The sequence below is a fragment of the Cyprinus carpio genome, chromosome B23 (assembly GCF_018340385.1).
Source record: "Cyprinus carpio isolate SPL01 chromosome B23, ASM1834038v1, whole genome shotgun sequence".
Taxonomy (NCBI): Eukaryota; Metazoa; Chordata; class Actinopteri; order Cypriniformes; family Cyprinidae; genus Cyprinus; species Cyprinus carpio.
The window spans coordinates 21,369,407-21,388,790 of NC_056619.1; the positions used below are offsets into that span (position 1 = coordinate 21,369,407).

A 19,384-nucleotide genomic window follows, 5' to 3' on the forward strand; every position below is an offset into this window, starting at 1 on the left:
ATTTACTTGTCATAAAAAATTACATATACAGAATATGGGTAATATGATCATATTTTTAGACCTGGTAAGGACTTTACATATACTGTAGCACATTCTCTTGTCATTTACTTGTCATAAACAATGACAGCGCTTATTGTAGCTTCTGTGATCTCTGAGAAGTAAGCTAGATTAAGTAAGCTAGATAGATATATTAGATTTAAACATTCAGTTCAGTCTAAGATGAAGGGTGAGCGATTTCCATTTGAAAATCAGCTGCTGATTTTGGGATCATGTGTGTGATTGTGTGATTTGTTGATGTTTCTTCAAACCCTAACTTGAAGTGGAGATTCAAGATTGTTTTATCTGAAAAGCAATTTTATGACTTAATCATTAATATAAGCTATTTTGGGCCAAAATAATTGCCACTTGAGACTTTATTTGTTGTTACTGTGTAAATTGTGAGTAGCTTGTTAAGATTTTTGTATTGTGTGTGCATTCTGTTGATGATTTGCATTGTATTTATTTTATTTAAAAGATATCCAAGTGTTACTCAAGGATGTACATTTTGTTAAAAGTCTCTGAATACAGGCATTTACAACTGTGTATTTCTTACAATCTGCATACAACAAATACAACATACAACAAAATATCTTCAGATTAAAACTGGTTATGCAGAGTTGACAGTTGAATGGACTGGAAGATGGAAGCAGAACCAAAACAGTTGAAAGATAAAAAAAAAAAAGATTAAATAAAAACATTTTTATGACCTTAAATGCTTTCCTCTCTGTTACTTACATGTGTGTTGGCTAAACTGTTTCTTGTGTTGTAACAACAGAAAGTAAACATGCAGAGAAAAACATGTTCATCTCATAAAAGAAATGATCAGATTTTATATTAGTGTCCCTAATTATCATTAGCTGTGAGATGTGCTAATTAACTAAAAGCTAAATTGTGTTAACTGGTTCTAGTTCTAACATTCTAAAGCCCCAAACAAAAACAAATAAATTATTATTATATTTTTATAACAAAAACAGACAAAAAAGTCATTTATACATTTTTGAACATCAAGAAAACTTTTTATGCTGACTTGTGTGTAATGTTAAGTAAATGTTTAACTTTTTCCTGATCTATGAATGGCCAAACTTCTTAAAAACGAAATTTGACTATAAAATAACATTCAGAACAATTATATACAGTGTGTGCCTTGTTTCAGATTAGATTTGCTATTGTGTATAATTAACAAAGATGAAGCATTAATTTATGATTTTAACTATAGACCCGATATAGTCCGGCTGTGTGTAACCCACTTCTAGCCCAAATAACCTTGAAAAGTGTTTCATGTCGTTTTTTGGCAAAATAACTTGTGAAATGTATAATATTGCATCATGTAAGCAAAGTCAACAGTGTTTACAAGGTGTTTCATTTCTTTGACGTTCAATACGTAGCCTGTGCGTAGCCATGATTTAGCTCGTAGTCTGAGCAGCTATCTGTAGACCAGTTATAGTCAAACCTGATTCACTGTAGTTTTTGGCCAGACAGCGTATGAGATGGTTGATATCTCATCATGTTCGCAGTGTCAATAATATCTACAAAGTAGGGCTGGTAAGCGATTCAAATTTTTAATCTAATTAATTACATGGTGTGGTGATTAATTAATCAAATTAACTGCACATCAAATTTTGAGAAATTACTCCCAAAATATAATTTAAAGTCATTGTTGTGTAAAGCATCAAACAGGCATTACAAAAAGTAGGTTCAGCAAGAAATATTTTGTTTAATAAAATTTATTACATATAGCCTACTCTTTTGGACCATGTGAGTAAATGATGACAGAATTGTCATTTTTGGTTGGGTGAACTATAACTTTAATAATTTATTTTCTTAATTGTATTATTATTACTGTGAAAACATGAAATTATTTCTTTAATGAAATGATACTCTAAATAATAAACTAAAACTGCCAGTAGGTGGTGGTAAATGTCTTAATGATTAAGTCATCGAGTCATTTATTCATTTGATTTGTTTAAATGGCTGATTCATTCAGGAGTGAAGTAAATGGTTCTTTATGAATGGTTATGTATGTACTATGTAATGTAAATAAGAGACACAATCTCAAACAGGCATTTTGCCTTGAATTTTAGGGACATTCTCTAGGCTCCATCACGCAGTGAGTTGTTGCCCTGCCTCATAGTAGTCATCAATTGACTGTACGAAATGGCAAATTATCCACATAGGTATGGGGCGGGGCAAGTGCATCTAATGCGTTAATAATTTTAATCCATAATTTTTTTCCATAATTAATTAATCTAATTAACCCGTTAAATTACCAGCCCTACTACAAAGATACACCTCTATGTACCCTACTACAAGCCTCACCTCTCCAAGATACTTTGAAGGACCTATCTGATAGGTAAGACTCAAACCACTGGATTGCGGTTCCTGAGATGCCCTTTGTCAGTAGGGTTGACAGGAGGATCTGGTGGTTAACCGCGTCAAAAGCAGCGGATAGATCAAGCAAGATAAGTATTGAAGATTTGGATTCCGCTCTTTCCAGTCTTAGGGCTTCAACAACTGAGAGCAAGGCAGTCTCAGTTGAATGTCCACTTCTGAATCCAGATTGGTTGCTGTCAAGGAGGTTGTTTCTGTGTGAGAAAGGTAGAGACTTGGTTGAATACAGCTCCTTCAAGTGTTTTTGCAATGAAAGGAAGAAGGGAAACTGGTCTGTAGTTCTCTAAAAGAGATGGGTTGAGGGTGGGTTTCTTAAGTAGTGGAGTTATACGAGCCTGTCTTCACCAATCTTTTGACATGTAACATATAGAGGGATATGTTAATGATGTGAGTGAGTGCAGGTACAACTGCAGGAGAAATGGCTTGAAGGAGATGAGATGGAATAGGATCAAGCGGACAAGTAGTAGGAGGATTAGAAAGGATGAGTTTGGAGACTTCTGCCTCAGAGAGTGAAGAGAAGGATGTGAATGAGTGTATGTTTGCTGGTGAAATGTGCTTGATGGATTGTGGTGTGGAAAATTGTGCACTGATGTTTTTAATTTTATTCATGAAAAACGTGGCAAAGTCGTCAGCTTTAAGAGATGAAGCAGGAGGGGGAGGAGGAGACAAAGGAGCGAGGAAAATGTTTTAAAAAGCATGCGAGAGTTAGACAAATTGTTAATTTTGTTATGGTAGTATATCCTTTTACCAGTGGAGACATTAGCAGAAAAGGAAAATAGGAGTATATATATATTATCTTAAGTTGTTAAAAATTCCAGATTTTTTAAAATCATATTTATATTTAAGTGTATTGTGTATATAATATTTTATTCTTTTGTATTTTTATCATTTTGTTTCGTCTTAAGTTGTCCAAGTTGTTAATTTTATTTTTCTTAATAAAAGCTGTACATTTTATTTCTTTGGATGGATTGCCATTTAGCTGTCTATTAGATGTATATTTAGGCATTCATTAACTGTCTATTTAAAGACTAGTCTATTCTTGGGCTATGATTAGATGTCTATTAAATTTTCATTGACAGCCCAAATTTAGCCTTGTTTTAGCCTAGACATCTGGGCTGTGTTTAGACTGCTAATAGACGTCTTTTAAATGCAAAATTGCTTGCTGGGATGCGTTATGTTTTATACAGTCTATGGCTTTAAAGTGACAGCAGTTCATGACAGTGTTTCTTTTGTTTCTAATGACAGGACATAATTGCTGCTGTAACATTACTGTGAATCTCAAGCTCCCCTGCATTCTTATCATCTGTTTTTATTCTGTTTTATTAACAGTTTAAAATATAAAATTAGTTATAAATACAGAAAAAAAAAAAACAAATTGAATTATTTATTCTGTTGAATTCAAAAACAATTTTAATTATGTTGCTGAACACCTTCAAAGGTGTGTTCAAAGCTGCTTGTCATTATGTATATGGTAATTTTGTAATGCATTTTTGTTTAAGGAGATGTGTGTCACATACAAGCCAGAGACACAAGGTAATGCAGGAGAGATGAGTGAGTGTTAGGCTGGTGCTCCTGTGATGCAGCTGTTCTGTGTTCTGATTAAAAGTTAAGACAGAGCGTCTTTTGTCTGTCCTTCAAACATTACAGTAGACATATTTTGGTTTACAAACTAAATTTTTTCATCAGTTAGTCACATTAGCATTAGGCTAATGTACCCACCATTATTGTTTTAAGTGTTCACAGTTTAGCAGCTAAACTTTAGCTGTGGGAACAATTCGCTTGCATAAGTGTTTTTGTATTTTATGTCACTATTATAAGAACAGATTGGAGCACTGTATTATTGTTTTATGTAAAGGTGCTTTGTCAATGGTAGTACTCACTAACTGGCTCACAGACTCCTCTCTGTGCCAATCACAACAGGCTTGGCCAGCTGACCAATCAGAGCAAAGTAGGCTTATGGACGGGAGGGGTTTGCTCCGAACTTGCTTAGAACGAATTGTTTCGAAATCATTGGCAAATGACTCTAATATTAAATGTATATTCAGAGATTACTATGTTAGATGCATTTAAACCTGTGGACATTAACAAAGTAGCTGCTCAAATTCAAGGTACTGATGCTTGCCTACAAGATTAACAAAACAGATTCTCAAATTCAAGGTACTGATGCTTGCCTACAAATATAAAGCAGCAGGGCAGAATTCTTGTTGGTAAATGCGCATATTAAGACGATTTCGGTCTGATACGTGCGGCGTGCACCTGCTCGTACAGCGCCTGATAAAACTAGAGTACTTTTTCGCACCTTATGCTTTAAAATTCAAATGCACATGACATGTTTATCTCCTATTGACCCTGGAGAGTGCTGCTATGGAGGAGTACATTAAGGCGTGGTCATCCTTGCCGCTGGTCCCGGGCATCAGAAGACACCCCTCGGGGAGGGTACTGTCACAGATTCACCAGCCACATCAGCCACCTGCACCTGTTCACAATCACCAGACTATTAATTAGGAACACCTGATTCCACTCACCTCGGCATTATATCAGTCTACTCACTTCAGTCCCTTGTTGACTGGTCTCAAGGTTGCATGCCTTTCCTCACACTTCTACTCACCTCTCTGGATCTCCATGGCTCTGTGTCTCCCATCGTTTTGCTGGATCTCCCAAAAATGATTGAGATAAGGACTGTTACTCTTCAGTGTGATGAGCTAAGTTATGATTCAGTTTGAACTTACCGTTTGAAGTCCTTCTTCAGCTTGTATAAATAAAGAAGCTCTGAATCGTTCTTCCTGTGTCTGCCTCTCAATCCAGCCGTGACAATAATAGGACCCCTTTAAATAAAATATCTCCCTTTGAAGTGGACCTTGAGCTTTGTAACTTTGCAGATCTTTTTTATGCTCAAACAGCAACATTACAGACTAAGTTGAAAAAGTGAAAAAAACATAAGACCCCTTTAAAAGAGTGAGAATGAACTCAGGACAACCATGAAACCGAAGTGGCTATCTGCATTCTCCCTGCTGGCTATTAAATCCGAACTAGTCAACTAAACTGACAATCAATACCTAATTAACGACAAATCATTCATAGTTTTGTTTTTTTAGTTCACAGTTGCTTCAGCTTCCCACCGCTCTAATTAGTTCACAGTTGCTTCAGCTTCCGACCGCTCTAATTCAACATGGGCTTCACAAAACCCATGACTGTTGTCATTTCTGTGAATAAAGCTAATGCAAATGGATCCGCACGCCTCTCGACCTGTTCAATCCATAACAACGTGTTACTTCAGTCTGTCCTTTGACACTTTTTGTATGTGATTGTTTTATTGTATGTTGTAAAACAATCATGCCAATAAAGGACTTAAAATTAAAAGTGAAAGTGTATTGTGCTAGTGCTAAACTGCTGATTTAAAATAACCATGGAAAAATGATAAAACAAGGACAACATGGAAAGATAATAGATAATAAAGGGGTAAAAAGTGAACTGAACTGTTTCCAAGTCTGTCATGGATATAATAATAATGATAATTCATCAAAAAATCAACATACCATTTTATTCCCTAAATTTTATTCATTTAAACCTTTAAAATAACTCATTAAGCTAAGAATTCAGCAAAGTATCAATGTGGTTTTTGTTTCTCTTCAGTCTGTCCTTTGACACCATGTATGTGCATTTTTGCGTTGGCAGTACTGTATGCTGTAAAACAATCATGGCAATAAAGTATTTCAAACTGAAAGTGAAATTGTATTTAGCTAGTGCTGAACAGCTGACTCAAATTATGTGAATTGTATAATAATAAGGTGGAAAGCCAATGTGTGTGTGTATGTGTGTGTGTATATATATATATATATATATATATAATTCATTTGTATAGTGCCTTTTACAAATCATTGCAAAGCAACTTTACAGAAAATTAAGTTTCTACAATACTTAGTGGTGACTGTCAGTTTATGTGCATATAACAGATATTGTATATATATATATATATATATATAATATAATATAAAGGGGTAAAAAGAGTCATTTACAAGTAAAACAACCCATTAAAGCTAAAAATTCTGCAAAGATTTTTTTTCTGTCAATATTTTTGTTTGAATGCATCATTTAAATGCCTCTGAAATTAGTATGCCTACATGTGTTCCCGTTTGTTTTACTCCAGTATCAGTTGCATAATAATTATAGCATACCTGGAATATCCTTGTCGAGTCACAGTAAATCAGGTCAATGATGTATGGAATGGCCCAATGTTAGAAGAGCATAGCCATGCCCCCTGGGGCAAAGTACACAAGGCTAAGAAAGTATATATTGTGAGCAAATTTGAGGACCTATTCTTGAGTGCGCAGCCGGACACACAACTGGGAACCTTCCATCTGCAAGACAAACTTTACCTTTTGATTTTGACACTTCGATGAGACGAATATGTAATGGCGTCAGGTAGGATGCAAATTAGATGAAATGCATGTTTAGCAAGCTAAATTTTTTTTATTTATATCATAACAGTGTTTAGTTAAAAAAATGATACACTTCAAACAATTGAAATATTTCATAGTTTCATATCAGATATACAGGTAATAAGGCAACATTTGTTATGCAAATACCTAGCTAGTGTATATACAATTTCCTTTTTAATTATTTGCTCTTGGCATTAACATTTTAAGAAAAACCCATCCACTCAGACATTTTAAATGGGTAAGGCCTGAAAATTAAGGTAACAAATAATGGATATAAATAAAAAATTACATTTTAGTGTGCTTTATTGGCATAATAATTTTTTAATATTTAATATTTTAATTTCCAAATATTTGTGCATGCATACATTAATAATAATAATAATAATAATAATCATCATCATCATCATACTGCACTGAGAAATGATGACTCCTTGTTTTACAAAAAAAAAAAAAATTTATAGTTTGTATATAATTTCTGTGGCCTCATTATATGTTCCAGATGACACAAATTATTTATTCAAAATATTTTTTTAAAGTCATATCATAATGCAGTTTGTCACATTCAGACAGGAAAGAGTTGGGCTGAAGCATGGATCTTGCGCAGCAGTTTTTTTAAATCAAAAGGAAAATAATAATCCAAACAGGGAAAGAGCAACGTCACAGCTTTCCAATACAAAGACAATAATTGGCTATTGAACTTAGGAAACTAAGGACTATAAATACACAAGTAAATGATCCAACTAAACAAGAAACAAGTGTGAAAAATAATGGGGAACAGGTGACAATAAATTGTGGGAAATGAAGTTCAGGAAAACTACAACAGAATGGGTGACAATTAACAAATAAACGAGTAACTAAGGAAACCAGTGGAGGACATACTGAAAAATCATGGTAACTAATGACATGAGGGCAAAACAAAGAAAAAAAAAAACAGACTAGACATTCCACAATTACAACTTTTCCACAGTTTTGTTTGCAGAGACCAGACACTGGCTAAGACCAAGCAATGACAATCCCAACAGTCAGTAAAATAATTGGTTTTGAAAACAAACTGTAACATGACAAAATTGGTAATTTACTTATCCCCATGTCAATCCCCATATTAATACCTAACAGCTATTTTTTCTTCTACAACAAAACTGAATGGTGTTGTGTTAATGGTCAAACTCCATTTAGGACACAGAAGCACCTTAAAAATAGTCCATACAACTGCAATGCAGGAAATGACATTTTGAAATCATTCATCTACACATATACAATATTTTTCCTACTAAGTGAAATAATATACTACAGAAAACATACCTATTATCCCTTTTTTGTATACTGTAGAATGTGAAAATATTAGTCTAAACAATTAGGGTGGGAATGACAATATGTTATCTCTCTGATGATAATATAGAAAATTACCATATAGAAATGATCGTATAGAAAATGTATCTTGGACAGACCTTTAACAAATAAACTAAAACTCATGATATAATGATAATAAAGTTTAATAAAGGCAATACATTTTTTATGAAGAAGACATAAGTAATTTTTTTTTTTTTTAATCTACTGAAGCAGTTTTAAGAGTAAACACTCTGTATGGTAATTGCTCAGATGTTTGTGATTTCTCTGATTAAATATTTACGCTCTATTTGACATTGCAGACTTATTCCACAAAATTCTGCAAAATCAAAATAAAAAAACAAAAACATCAAATTCATTACCATTGAATACAAGGGAATGCATGAACTGATAAAATAAACCATAAAAATCATCATAAAATGAAACTTTGGCATTGCTAGCACCATGACAGCAGTGTTAGATGCAATATATGCAGTAGTGTAATAGTGAACGAAGGAGGCAACACTAGTAATATAATGAAACATATACTAAGAAAACCTAACATCTACCTCAAGCAATGCGCTGTAATATGTCTCGTGGCTCTAGTCCTAACTGCAATTCACGAGACACATTCACATCAAATGTAAATTCAGCGGTGGAGTTACACTCATGAGACACTGCACTTATTTGCAATTACAAAAGTACATTATTTGCGTGTGCTTTAAGGTCTTACCAGTAAAAAGTTTTATTTGCGTGCTGTTCTAACGTGCTTATTCAGAGCGCATACACCATACACTATAATGCCGGTCAAACAGCACCTGATTACTTAGTTATATTAGTTATCCTCTGATTGTGCAAATAGAGTCAAAAACACACACGGTGTGCATTTAAACACAGTTTATTATGTCTAAAGTGAAAGTAAAAAGGTAAGAGAGAAATGGGTGCGAGAATCTCTTAAAGGGACAGTACTAAACATACTGCAGCTTGTCATTAAAGGGATAGTTCACCCAAAAATTTTAATTGTGTCATTATTTATTCAGTCATGTTGTACCAAACATGTATTAATTTTTATTTATTTGTTTTGTCCTGAACACAAAAGAAGATATTTTGAAGAATGTGGATAACCAAACAATTGCAGGTTCCCACTGGGTAAGTATTGGTATCGATAAGCAGTATCGGTATCAGTATCGATACAATTTGAACAATACCCATCCCTACTCAACTCATTCAGGTTTAATACAACTTGAGAGTGAGTAAATGATAGGGATTCACGCTATATCGGCCACCATATTGTTTTATCGGCAGATAAATGTAAATTTTTCTGTTGTCGTTATTGAACCGATAAGAGAATTTGGCCGATATCTTATAGCCGATAAATAATGCATTATTTCCTGCGGAGACACTTCAGATGGGCACGATGGTTTTTGATGGTTTTTAAATTGCTTGAAATATCATTGGAAACACTTCGAAAAGGAAAATACAGTGAACTGCAACATTTGCAGGGCAAGTCTGTCATATTATAATGAGATACTGTAAAATAATGTAATGGAATATTTGTTCGGCCGTGTTTTAGCGCGTTGTTAAGGGAAGAGCGCATCCACAATGGCTCCACACGACTAGAACAGTTAAGTTCGCTTGTGCTTTTACAGTCTTTCGTGCAATTGTACATTGTAATATTGGGTTTTATTTTATGCATATAAATCAGATTTTTCTCATATAGAATGCGTTTTTGGTTAAGCCATGAGGGTTAATAGAGAGCTTCAGTTTGCTGGTGATCCTCTTTAGCTCAGTGCACTCAGCTCAAACAACAGTTTACACCATTAATAACTATGATTGAGATTGTCATATATATATATATAATAATATATAAAAACATATATATATATATATATATATATATATATATAACATTATAATGAGAACACACTATTATAATAAAACATTATGAATTCTTTTGGGTTTGGTTTTGGAAATATGCTACTTCTGTTTTAAACCGTGAAGGCGAGCCAGAGGATATCATACAAGCAATGTGCAAACTTTGTGAAAGTCAAACTTAAAACTCTTAAATTATATAAAAAGTAAAAACTGACGGCGCTTTCGGCATCTGACGACGCACGCAATAACAGCACGTATTCTCTCAGAGATGACGAGAGACGAATCTCCTAATATGTGGTATATATAACTGTTTTAATTTATTTCTTTAATATTTCTCTTGTGGCCCGAACATAGTGAAAACAATGAAAAGAAACGTATTTCGTGTTGAACAGGTTGTTTTTGGAAATCGCTGCATAAAATAAAGCTGCTCTTTTCCTTCATTGATAAAGTGTTACTGCATAGGCCTAATTCATTGCAGAATATAAAAGACCTGTTTTAAAATACATTTTTAAAAACATTTTCAGTGAAGAGTAGCCTAAGCTCATAGCCTAATTTTTTATTTTCACAGCGTGTCAGTTATACGGTGATGTGCAGTGAAATTGTTGTGAAGCAAACTAATTGTAATATTAATTTAATAATAAAAGTAACCTTTTAATATAGCCAGAAAATAACAGGCCTACATTAATTGGAAATGCCAAATACTCTAAATAATGACAATATTTAATGATTTTGACAATAAATTTGGCTGTAGTCCTTAGATGATTGTCCTCTTTCAACACACTCCATCGTCTTTTCGTCAGGTACACGAAAGTAATGTTGTCCATAACTTGTTTCCATTATTTAAGCATTATTTTATTTATTTGTAAGGCTGCTTTATGTTTGATTCATGTTGAAGTGTTTAATGCCTTTTAATGATGAGACTTTTTTGGTAATCAGGCTCTCAAAAACTATGTAAAAATGTGGATTTAGATTTATCGGCCAATATATTATTTGTTGTTATCGACTTTCATATGTAAGGAATTATGGGTTATCAGTATCGGCCAAAATTTTCATATCGGTGCATCCCTAGTAAATGATGACACAATTTTCATTATCGGGTGAACTATTCCTTTAATGTAAATACAATAAAACACAAGAGAAAAATAACTCACTGCATTTGACTTAAGAACATTAATACAGTGCTAAAGTTCAGCAGTAACAAAATAACTTGACATTTTCAACAGCTTTTCACTTCATATCTTTTTGCAACAAAAAGTATTGACTGAACAATCGGTAAGTATTGGTATCGATAAGCAGTATCGGTATCAGTATCGATACAATTTGAACAATACCCATCCCTACTCATGAGTTAGTAATTAAGTTTAGTATTAGTACATGCACAGATTTTTTTCTGTACTCAATTGCCCCACCTCAACTGCCGTACATGTATCGTATTGTGACCCTGGGTAATTGGTCCTATTTTTGGCTTTACACAAGACTTTCCATCCTGATTGCCACTAAAACACCTTCTTTTGTTTTTGGGTGTTCTCTGTTTTTGGGATCTCACCTAAACAGTCTAGCTTTTGCCAAACTGCATTCAGGTCGCCCCTAAGACACCGTCTTTTTAAGGTCACAATATATCAACATGCAATAACAATTAAAATTATTTTCATCAATATCAAATATGAAAAGATTTTCCACAAAGCAATACACACTGCCATGATCCGAAGTACAGTATGATCAGTACTGCACTTCCAACCACCCACGTTAATAGCCAATCAAAGCTACTGTTGCCAGCCGAAGTCACAAATCAAACCAAAATAAAACCAACTAACACCTATTAAATTCTATCTTGGATCCTACAAGGGGTAATCTCCATATTTCCTTAAAAAATATCAAAAAAACCACCTCACCCCCTCCCCTATTGTAGGGCTTTCCCTGATCTCCGGAGTGCTTTTCTCTTTTCTGGGTTCTTAGGGAGAATCCCCCCTTTTGCGGACGAGCCCCCAACTGTTAGAAATAAGAATCTGGAGATCAAGTATTTTGAGAAGATCTGTTCTGGTTGGGCGATCTAGCAGAGAAAAGCAGGTACCTGGGAACCAAGAATGACACAGACACAAGAAGTGCAGTTCAATCATGGCACAAGGAGTTTATTGTCTAGAGGTACATTATATATGGATCATATAGGAAGTGAAACTGTCAGCTCAGCATTAGTAGAGGAAAAAGGAGTAGACACTAGCTAAGCAAAACAACATGTTCTATGATGTAAATGGTCACATCCTTTAAGAGGTACAGAGAGGTACAGAGAAGAACACAGGATGTTCTAGAATCTTACAGTTTTTTGAAGGTAAAACTGCCAGAAAGTCAAACTCAAGGGGAGTCTTGAAGAATCTTGGAGAGTGTCCGTTTCAAGAAGGTTTTGAGCGATGATTAGTCTGAGTTAGGGACTTTTAATAGTTCCAAGTCACAACCACCTTTGGGTGAAATGGTCAATACCAGGCATGAATTTTTGAGTTGGAGAAGTTTTCTCTTTGTCTCCATTTATGGCCCATTTGCATGTATATTGCTGGTCTGGAGGATTGGTGCAGTTTTACCAAAAAAATATAGTACAAATAGTATGATACATTACACGATCACATAGTGTACATCATTGTTTGAGGAATAAATCGCAGATAACTTTGATACTAAGAAAGAAACATCTAGAAGATATTAAACCTCAGATACATTCATACACCTGAATATAAGCAATTAGTGTTTTAACTAATACAAATAATGAGTGATAACTATGCTAATATAATAGGGAAACATACAAACAAACACATGCATAGTACAGTATCAGATACATTTCTCACTGATTAATTCTAATCTTAATAAAGAAAATGTCTTTTATGTATGTGCATTATGTGTATTGTTAGCATGTGGGTAGTTCACTGGCCACCAGGCATTTGGGTGCGCTGCCCATAGAAAAAATTTTATTGTTCAGTGGTTGCTTTTTTCTAAGTTTACTGCTCAGAGGTTGTTTTTTATTGCAATGGGGTTCTTCACCTTTAATGGTCAGGATGGTAGGAGCAGAGCTGGCGCCAGCGATGACATAACACAGAGTAAAAGTATATATATAAAAAATATATATTTTGTGGCCCATTCACATTTGTCGGACCGATATTACAACAACTATTAGAATACAGGGTTCACACAGATAGAGATTTGGTTGTGAGGCAGGTCAGTGGAAGTTTTTTTTTTTTTTTTTTTTTTTACTGCAAGGCTATAGAGACGTGTTTTAGAAGCTGAATTTCTTTGAATTTGAGTGCCGTTTTAGAATGATGTAGGCTATTATGCTCGAGAATTATAAAGCAGAAGCTGCTAAAGACCTGAGATGAGAGCACAGCATTCAAGACATCAGGTAGCACATTTATATTGAAATACAATGGAAAAGTACAGCAGTGGAATGAAAAATGCGTTATGTGTGAATTAACCTATTAAAAGCTACTTAGCAAATAGAGATGGCAGACTATTGAATAAAACAAAATTGCATAACCACCAAATTTAAAAGTCTGACATCCAGGAAATAAAAATGTGAGCAGTTTTACCAGCAGTTTTACCACAAATATAGACAAGTGATACCAATACGACCACCAGAAATACTTAATTTTGTCTGCTTTACAATGAAACAAGCTCCTTGCGACCGATTCCCTGACATAATACATCAATTGTGACCCATTTAACAGATTCCTCATTTTAAGTTAGAAAACTTGAACAGCAACAAACAATAATAATACAGCAAAATAATAAACAAAGAACAATCATCTAGTCCTCTTTTAAACATGAAAAAAAAAAAATATTTCATCATAGCTACTCAGTAGTGCTGCTTTCTTTGTTGCACCGCTTATGGGAATTTGTAAAGGTCAGAGTAATAATTAAAATGCGACTTTGTAAAACGGACTGTCCTAAATTGTTGCTACAGTACCAACACAAGAAAGCCCACTGCTCAGATTTTTCTCCTACACTAAAGACTCGAGAGCTCTCACATTTTTCTTCTCTACATTTTCAGAATTGATCTCAATAACTTTACAAAGTGTGCACCAAGTCAAATGCCTCAATATGAGCTCAAACATTTCTTCCATATAATATGTATTTATAATCAAATTAGTCAATTAATAATCAAGACTGAGTCAGAAGCCATTTATGTGCCTTTAAGAAGCCATTTATGTGCCAAAGAAAGCTCCAGAGTTACATTTTCTGTAGATCAGTTTTAATTAAGGTATCCGGTACATTACTATTTTCATCAACAAGTTATGTGCCTAAGTACATAAACATTGTCCTATAAAAAGTAACATTATCCTTATTTTCCCCCATTTATTTAGTGCCTTTCAAGTACTTGACTTGATGCACACTTTGTAAAGTTGTTGAGATCTCTTCTAAAGCATTACAGGAGACAAATATGAGACAATTATTTAGCTAAAGTGAGAAAACTAAGCACAGTATGTGATGTTCTTGAGATCTCTTATCTAAACATTGATCAGACAAATGTGAGAGATCCAGAGTCTCAAGCTAAGGAGATATATCTGAGCACAGTGTGTGATGTTGTTGAGATCTATTCTAGAGCTTTAAAGTAGACAAATGTGAGACCACCAGAGTCTCTAGCTAAGGAGAAATATCTGAGCACAGTGTATGATGTTGTTGAGATCTCTTTTAAAGCTTTAAAGGAGACCACTGTGAGAATGTTAGAGTTTTTGTCTCAGGAGACAAGTTTGAGAAGCAGGAGACTCAAGCAAAAATCTCCATTCGATCTTAAAATAACCTAACTTCTGTCTAGGAGAAATATTTGAGATGTTAAAGAGATCTTACTTTTGATTTTTCTTTCCAATGGGTGGTACCGAGTGTGACTGGCTTCTCATTGGAATGCATTTGAAGTCTGATTGGGAGACCAGAGAGTTCATCTGTTTAGCATCTTCTTGATAGTGGGAGGGGAACGTCTCGGTTACGTATGGTAACCCTCGTTCCCTGAAGGAGGGAACGGAGACGCCACGTCCCATTTTCGTCGGTCACCGATGTGGCGTCGAGAGTGACTAACTGAAAGGGAACCATTGGCAATTTAGCAACCATATGAATGTAAAATGTGGGGCCATGTCTGTAATTTATATGCAAATGTCAAAAGGCTAAAAGGGTCTCTAAGACATGAAGCCTAAACGATCATTGTTGATCCAAAGCAGATGCTACACCATGAAATCTCAAAATACAACTGCACACAAACAAATAAATTTTGACTTTCAATTTTTAATCTTTACTTACCATAAACTGTCTTTCAATTGCTTCCATCTGAGAAAATGGCGGCTTCTCACACTGATGTCATCCGTTGTTAACGTGACATGCGTGCTCTCTTTTATGTCCACATTCCCAACCCAGCACCACTGGGTTACAGATTAAGACAAAGTTTCAACCCAACGTCCTTACCCAGCAATTTCAACCCAGCATTTGGGTTTGAAAAACAACCCAGCAGTTTTGAGAGTGTGCAAAAAGCCCACGCTCTGACTGTAACTCATCAGCGGGGTTGAAGTAACCCTGTGCTGGGTTATTTCGTTGGAGGGATGTATAGTTTGAGCTGTCAGTGAGATTGACCCAGCCACTAATCCAACAGCCGGGTAACACAAAATCTACCAAACACAGAGAAAAACAAACAAACAACCCAGCAGTTGGGTATAAAAAATAACCCAGCATTTTTTGCGAATCACGTTATATAAAATCACTTATCATCATATTTATGAATTAAGCAACAATTTATTGTTATGCTACTACTGTATGATGCAGTATTCTCTTCTTTAGATTCAAGAGAGGTCTCAGATGAAGTGAGGATTGTCCTCCTGATAAGAGAATCAGTGAAATGGGACATGAAAATATGTCAGCAAAGATTAAGAAGACAAGAAGAACTTCGAGAGATTGAAGAACAATACAAAACAGAACAAGAAAGCTGGGAAACAAAGATTCAAGAGCAAAGACTGACAAGCGAAGAAGAACTTCGAGAGAATGAAGTACAATACAATACAGAACAAGATAACTGGGAAAGAAAGATACAGAAGCAAAGACTGAGAAGAGAAGAAGAACTTCGAGAGATTGAAGTACAATACAATACAGAACAAGATAAGTGGGAGACAAAAATACAAGAGCAAAGACTGAGAAGAAAAAAAGATCTTCGAGAGATTGAAGTACAATACAAAACAGAACAAGTGAACTGGGAGACAAAGATACAAGAGCAAAGACTGAGAAGAGAAAAAAGATCTTCGAGACATTGAAGTACAATACAAAACAGAACAAGTGAACTGGGAGACAAAGATACAAAAGCAAAGACTGAGAAGAGAAGAAGAACTTCGAGAGATTGAAGTACAATACAAAACAGAACAAGAGAATTGGGAGACAAAGATACAAGAGCAAAGACTAAGAAAACAAGAAGAACTCCGACAGACTGAAGAAAAATACAAAGCAATAATGAAAACAGAAGAAGATAACTGGGAGAAAAAGATACAAGAGCAAATATTGAGAAAAGAAGAAGAACTTCAAGAGATCAAACAAAAATACAAAATAATAATAAAAACAGAAGAAGAGAACTGGGAGACAAAGATACAAGAGCAAAGACTGAGAAGACAAAAAGATCTTCGAGACATTGAAGTACAATACAAAACAGAACAAGAGAACTGGGAGACAAAGATACAAAAGCAAAGACTGAGAAGAGAAGAAGAACTTCGAGAGATTGAAGTACAATACAAAACAGAACAAGAGAATTGGGAGACAAAGATACAAGAGCAAAGACTGAGAAGAGAAGAAGAACTTCAAGAGATTGAAGTACAATACAAAACAGAACAAGAGAATTGGGAGACAAAGATACAAGAGCAAAAACTGAGAAGAGAAGAAGAACTTCGAGAGATTGAAGTACAATACAAAACAATAATGAAAACAGAACAAGAGAACTGGAAGAGAAAGATACGAGAGCAAAGCCTGAAAAGAGAAAAAGATCTTGGAGAGATTGAAAAACAATACAAAACAGAAGAAGAGAACTGGGCAAAAAAGATACGAGAGAAAAGACTGAGAAGAGAAAAAGATCTTCAAGAGATGGAAGAAAAATACAAAACAGAACAAGAAAACTGGGAGACAAAGATACAAAAGAAAAGACTGAGAAGAGGAGAAGAACTTCGAGAGATTGAAGTACAATACAAAACAGAACAAGTGAACTGGGAGACAAAGATACAAAAGCAAAGACTGAGAAGACAAAAAGATCTTCGAGAGATTGAAGTACAATACAAGACAGAACAAGTGAACTGGGAGACAAAGATACGAGAGCAAAAACTGAGAAGAGAAGAAGAACTTCGAGAGATTGAAGTACACTACAAAACAATAATGAAAACAGAACAAGAGAACTGGAAGAGAAAGATACGAGAGCAAAGCCTGAAAAGAGAAAAAGATCTTGGAGAGATTGAAAAACAATACAAAACAGAACAAGAGAACTGGGAGACAAAGATACAAGAACAAAGACTGAGAAGAGAAAAAGATCTTCAAGAGATTGAAGAAAAATACAAATCAGAAAAAGAGAAATGGGACACAAAGATACAAGAACAAAGCATGAAAGGAGAAGAAGAACTTCAAGAGATTGAAGAAAAACAAAAGACAATAATGAAAACAGAACAAGAGAACTGGGAGACAAAGATACAAGAACAAAGACTGAGAAGACAAGAAGAACTCCAACAGACTGAAGAAAAATACAAAACAATAATTAAAACAGAAGAAGATAACTGGGAGAAAAAGATACAAGAGCAAATATTGAGAAAAGAAGAAGAACTTCAAGAGATCAAAGACAAAAAACAAAAAAATAATAAAAAAACAGAAGAAGAGAACTGGGAGAAAAAGATACAAGAGCAAAGACAGAGAAGAGAAAAAGAACTTCGAGAGATTGAAGAAGAAAACAAATCAGAAGAAGAGAACTGGGAGACAAAGATACAAAAGAAAAGACTGAGAAGAGGAGAAGAACTTCGAGAGACTGAAGTACAATACAAAACAGAACAAGTGAACTGGGATACAAAGATACAAGAACAAAGACAGAGAAGAGAAGAAGAACTTCGAGAGATTGAAGAAAAATACAAAACAACAATTAAAACAGAAGAAGAGAACTGGGAGACAAAGATACAAGAGCAAAAACTGAGAAGAGAAAAAGAACGTCAAGAGACTGAAGAAAAATACAAAACAACAATGAAAACAGAAGAAGAGAACTGGGAGACAAAGATACAAGAGCAAAAACTGAGAAGAGAAAAAGATCTTCAAGAGATCGAAGAAAAATACAAAACAGAACAAGAGAACTGGGAAACAAAGATACAAGAACAAAGACTGAGAAGAGAAGAAGAACTTCGAGAGATTGAAGAAAAATACAAAACAGAACAAGATAACTGGGAAACAAAGATACAAGAGCAAAGACTGAGAAGAGAAAAAGATCTTCGAGAGATTGTAGAAAAATACAAAACAGAACAAGAGAACTGGGAGACAAAGATACAAGAGCAAAGACTGAGAAGAGAAAAAGATCTTCAAGAGATCGAAGAAAAATACAAACGAACAAGAACAAGAGAGAACTGGGAGAACAAAGACAAAAGAGACAAAGACTGAGAGAAGAGAAAAAGATCTTCAAGAGAGATCGAAGAAAAAACAACAAAACAGAACAAAGAGAACTGGGAGACAAAGATACAAGAACAAAGACTGAGAAGAGAAGAAGAACTTCGAGATATAGAAGAAAAATACAAAATAATAATGGAAACAGAACAAGAGAACTGGGAGACAAAGACACAAGAGCAAAGACTGAGAAGAGAAAAAGATCTTCAAGAGATCGAAGAAAAATACAAAACAGAACAAGAGAACTGGGAGAAAAAGATAGAAGAACAAAGACTGAGAAGAGAAAAAGATATTCAAGAGATTGAAGAAAAATACAAAACAGAACAAGAGAACTGGGAGACAAAGATACAAGAGCAAAGACTGAGAAGAGAAAAAGATCTTCAAGAGATCGAAGAAATATACAAAACAGAACAAGAGAATTGGGAGACAAAGATACAAGAGCAAAGACTGAGAAGAGAAGAAGAACTTCGAGAGATTGAAGAAAAATACAAAACAACAATTAAAACAGAAGAAGAGAACTGGGAGACAAAGATACAAGAGCAAAAACTGAGAAGAGAAAAAGATCTTCAAGAGATCGAAGAAAAATACAAAACAGAACAAGTGAAATGGGAGACAAAGACAAAAGAGCAAAGACTGAGAAGAGAAGAAGAACTTCGAGAGATCGAAGAAAAATACAAAACGGAACAAGAGAACTG

General features: G+C 34.6%; 1 protein-coding gene across 1 annotated transcript; it reads left to right on the forward strand.

The window, feature by feature from the left end:
• Positions 1-7,633: 7,633 nt before the first annotated feature.
• Positions 7,634-18,998, forward strand: LOC122141889 (golgin subfamily A member 6-like protein 22; the record flags this gene model as incomplete). The annotated part of the gene is made up of 5 exons (XM_042750533.1): positions 7,634-7,644; positions 7,801-7,837; positions 16,025-16,306; positions 16,338-18,074; positions 18,870-18,998. Coding segments are annotated over exons 1-5 (2,196 nt in total), but the record flags the coding sequence as incomplete, so codon positions are not given.
• Between the last annotated feature and the right edge of the window lie 386 nt (positions 18,999-19,384).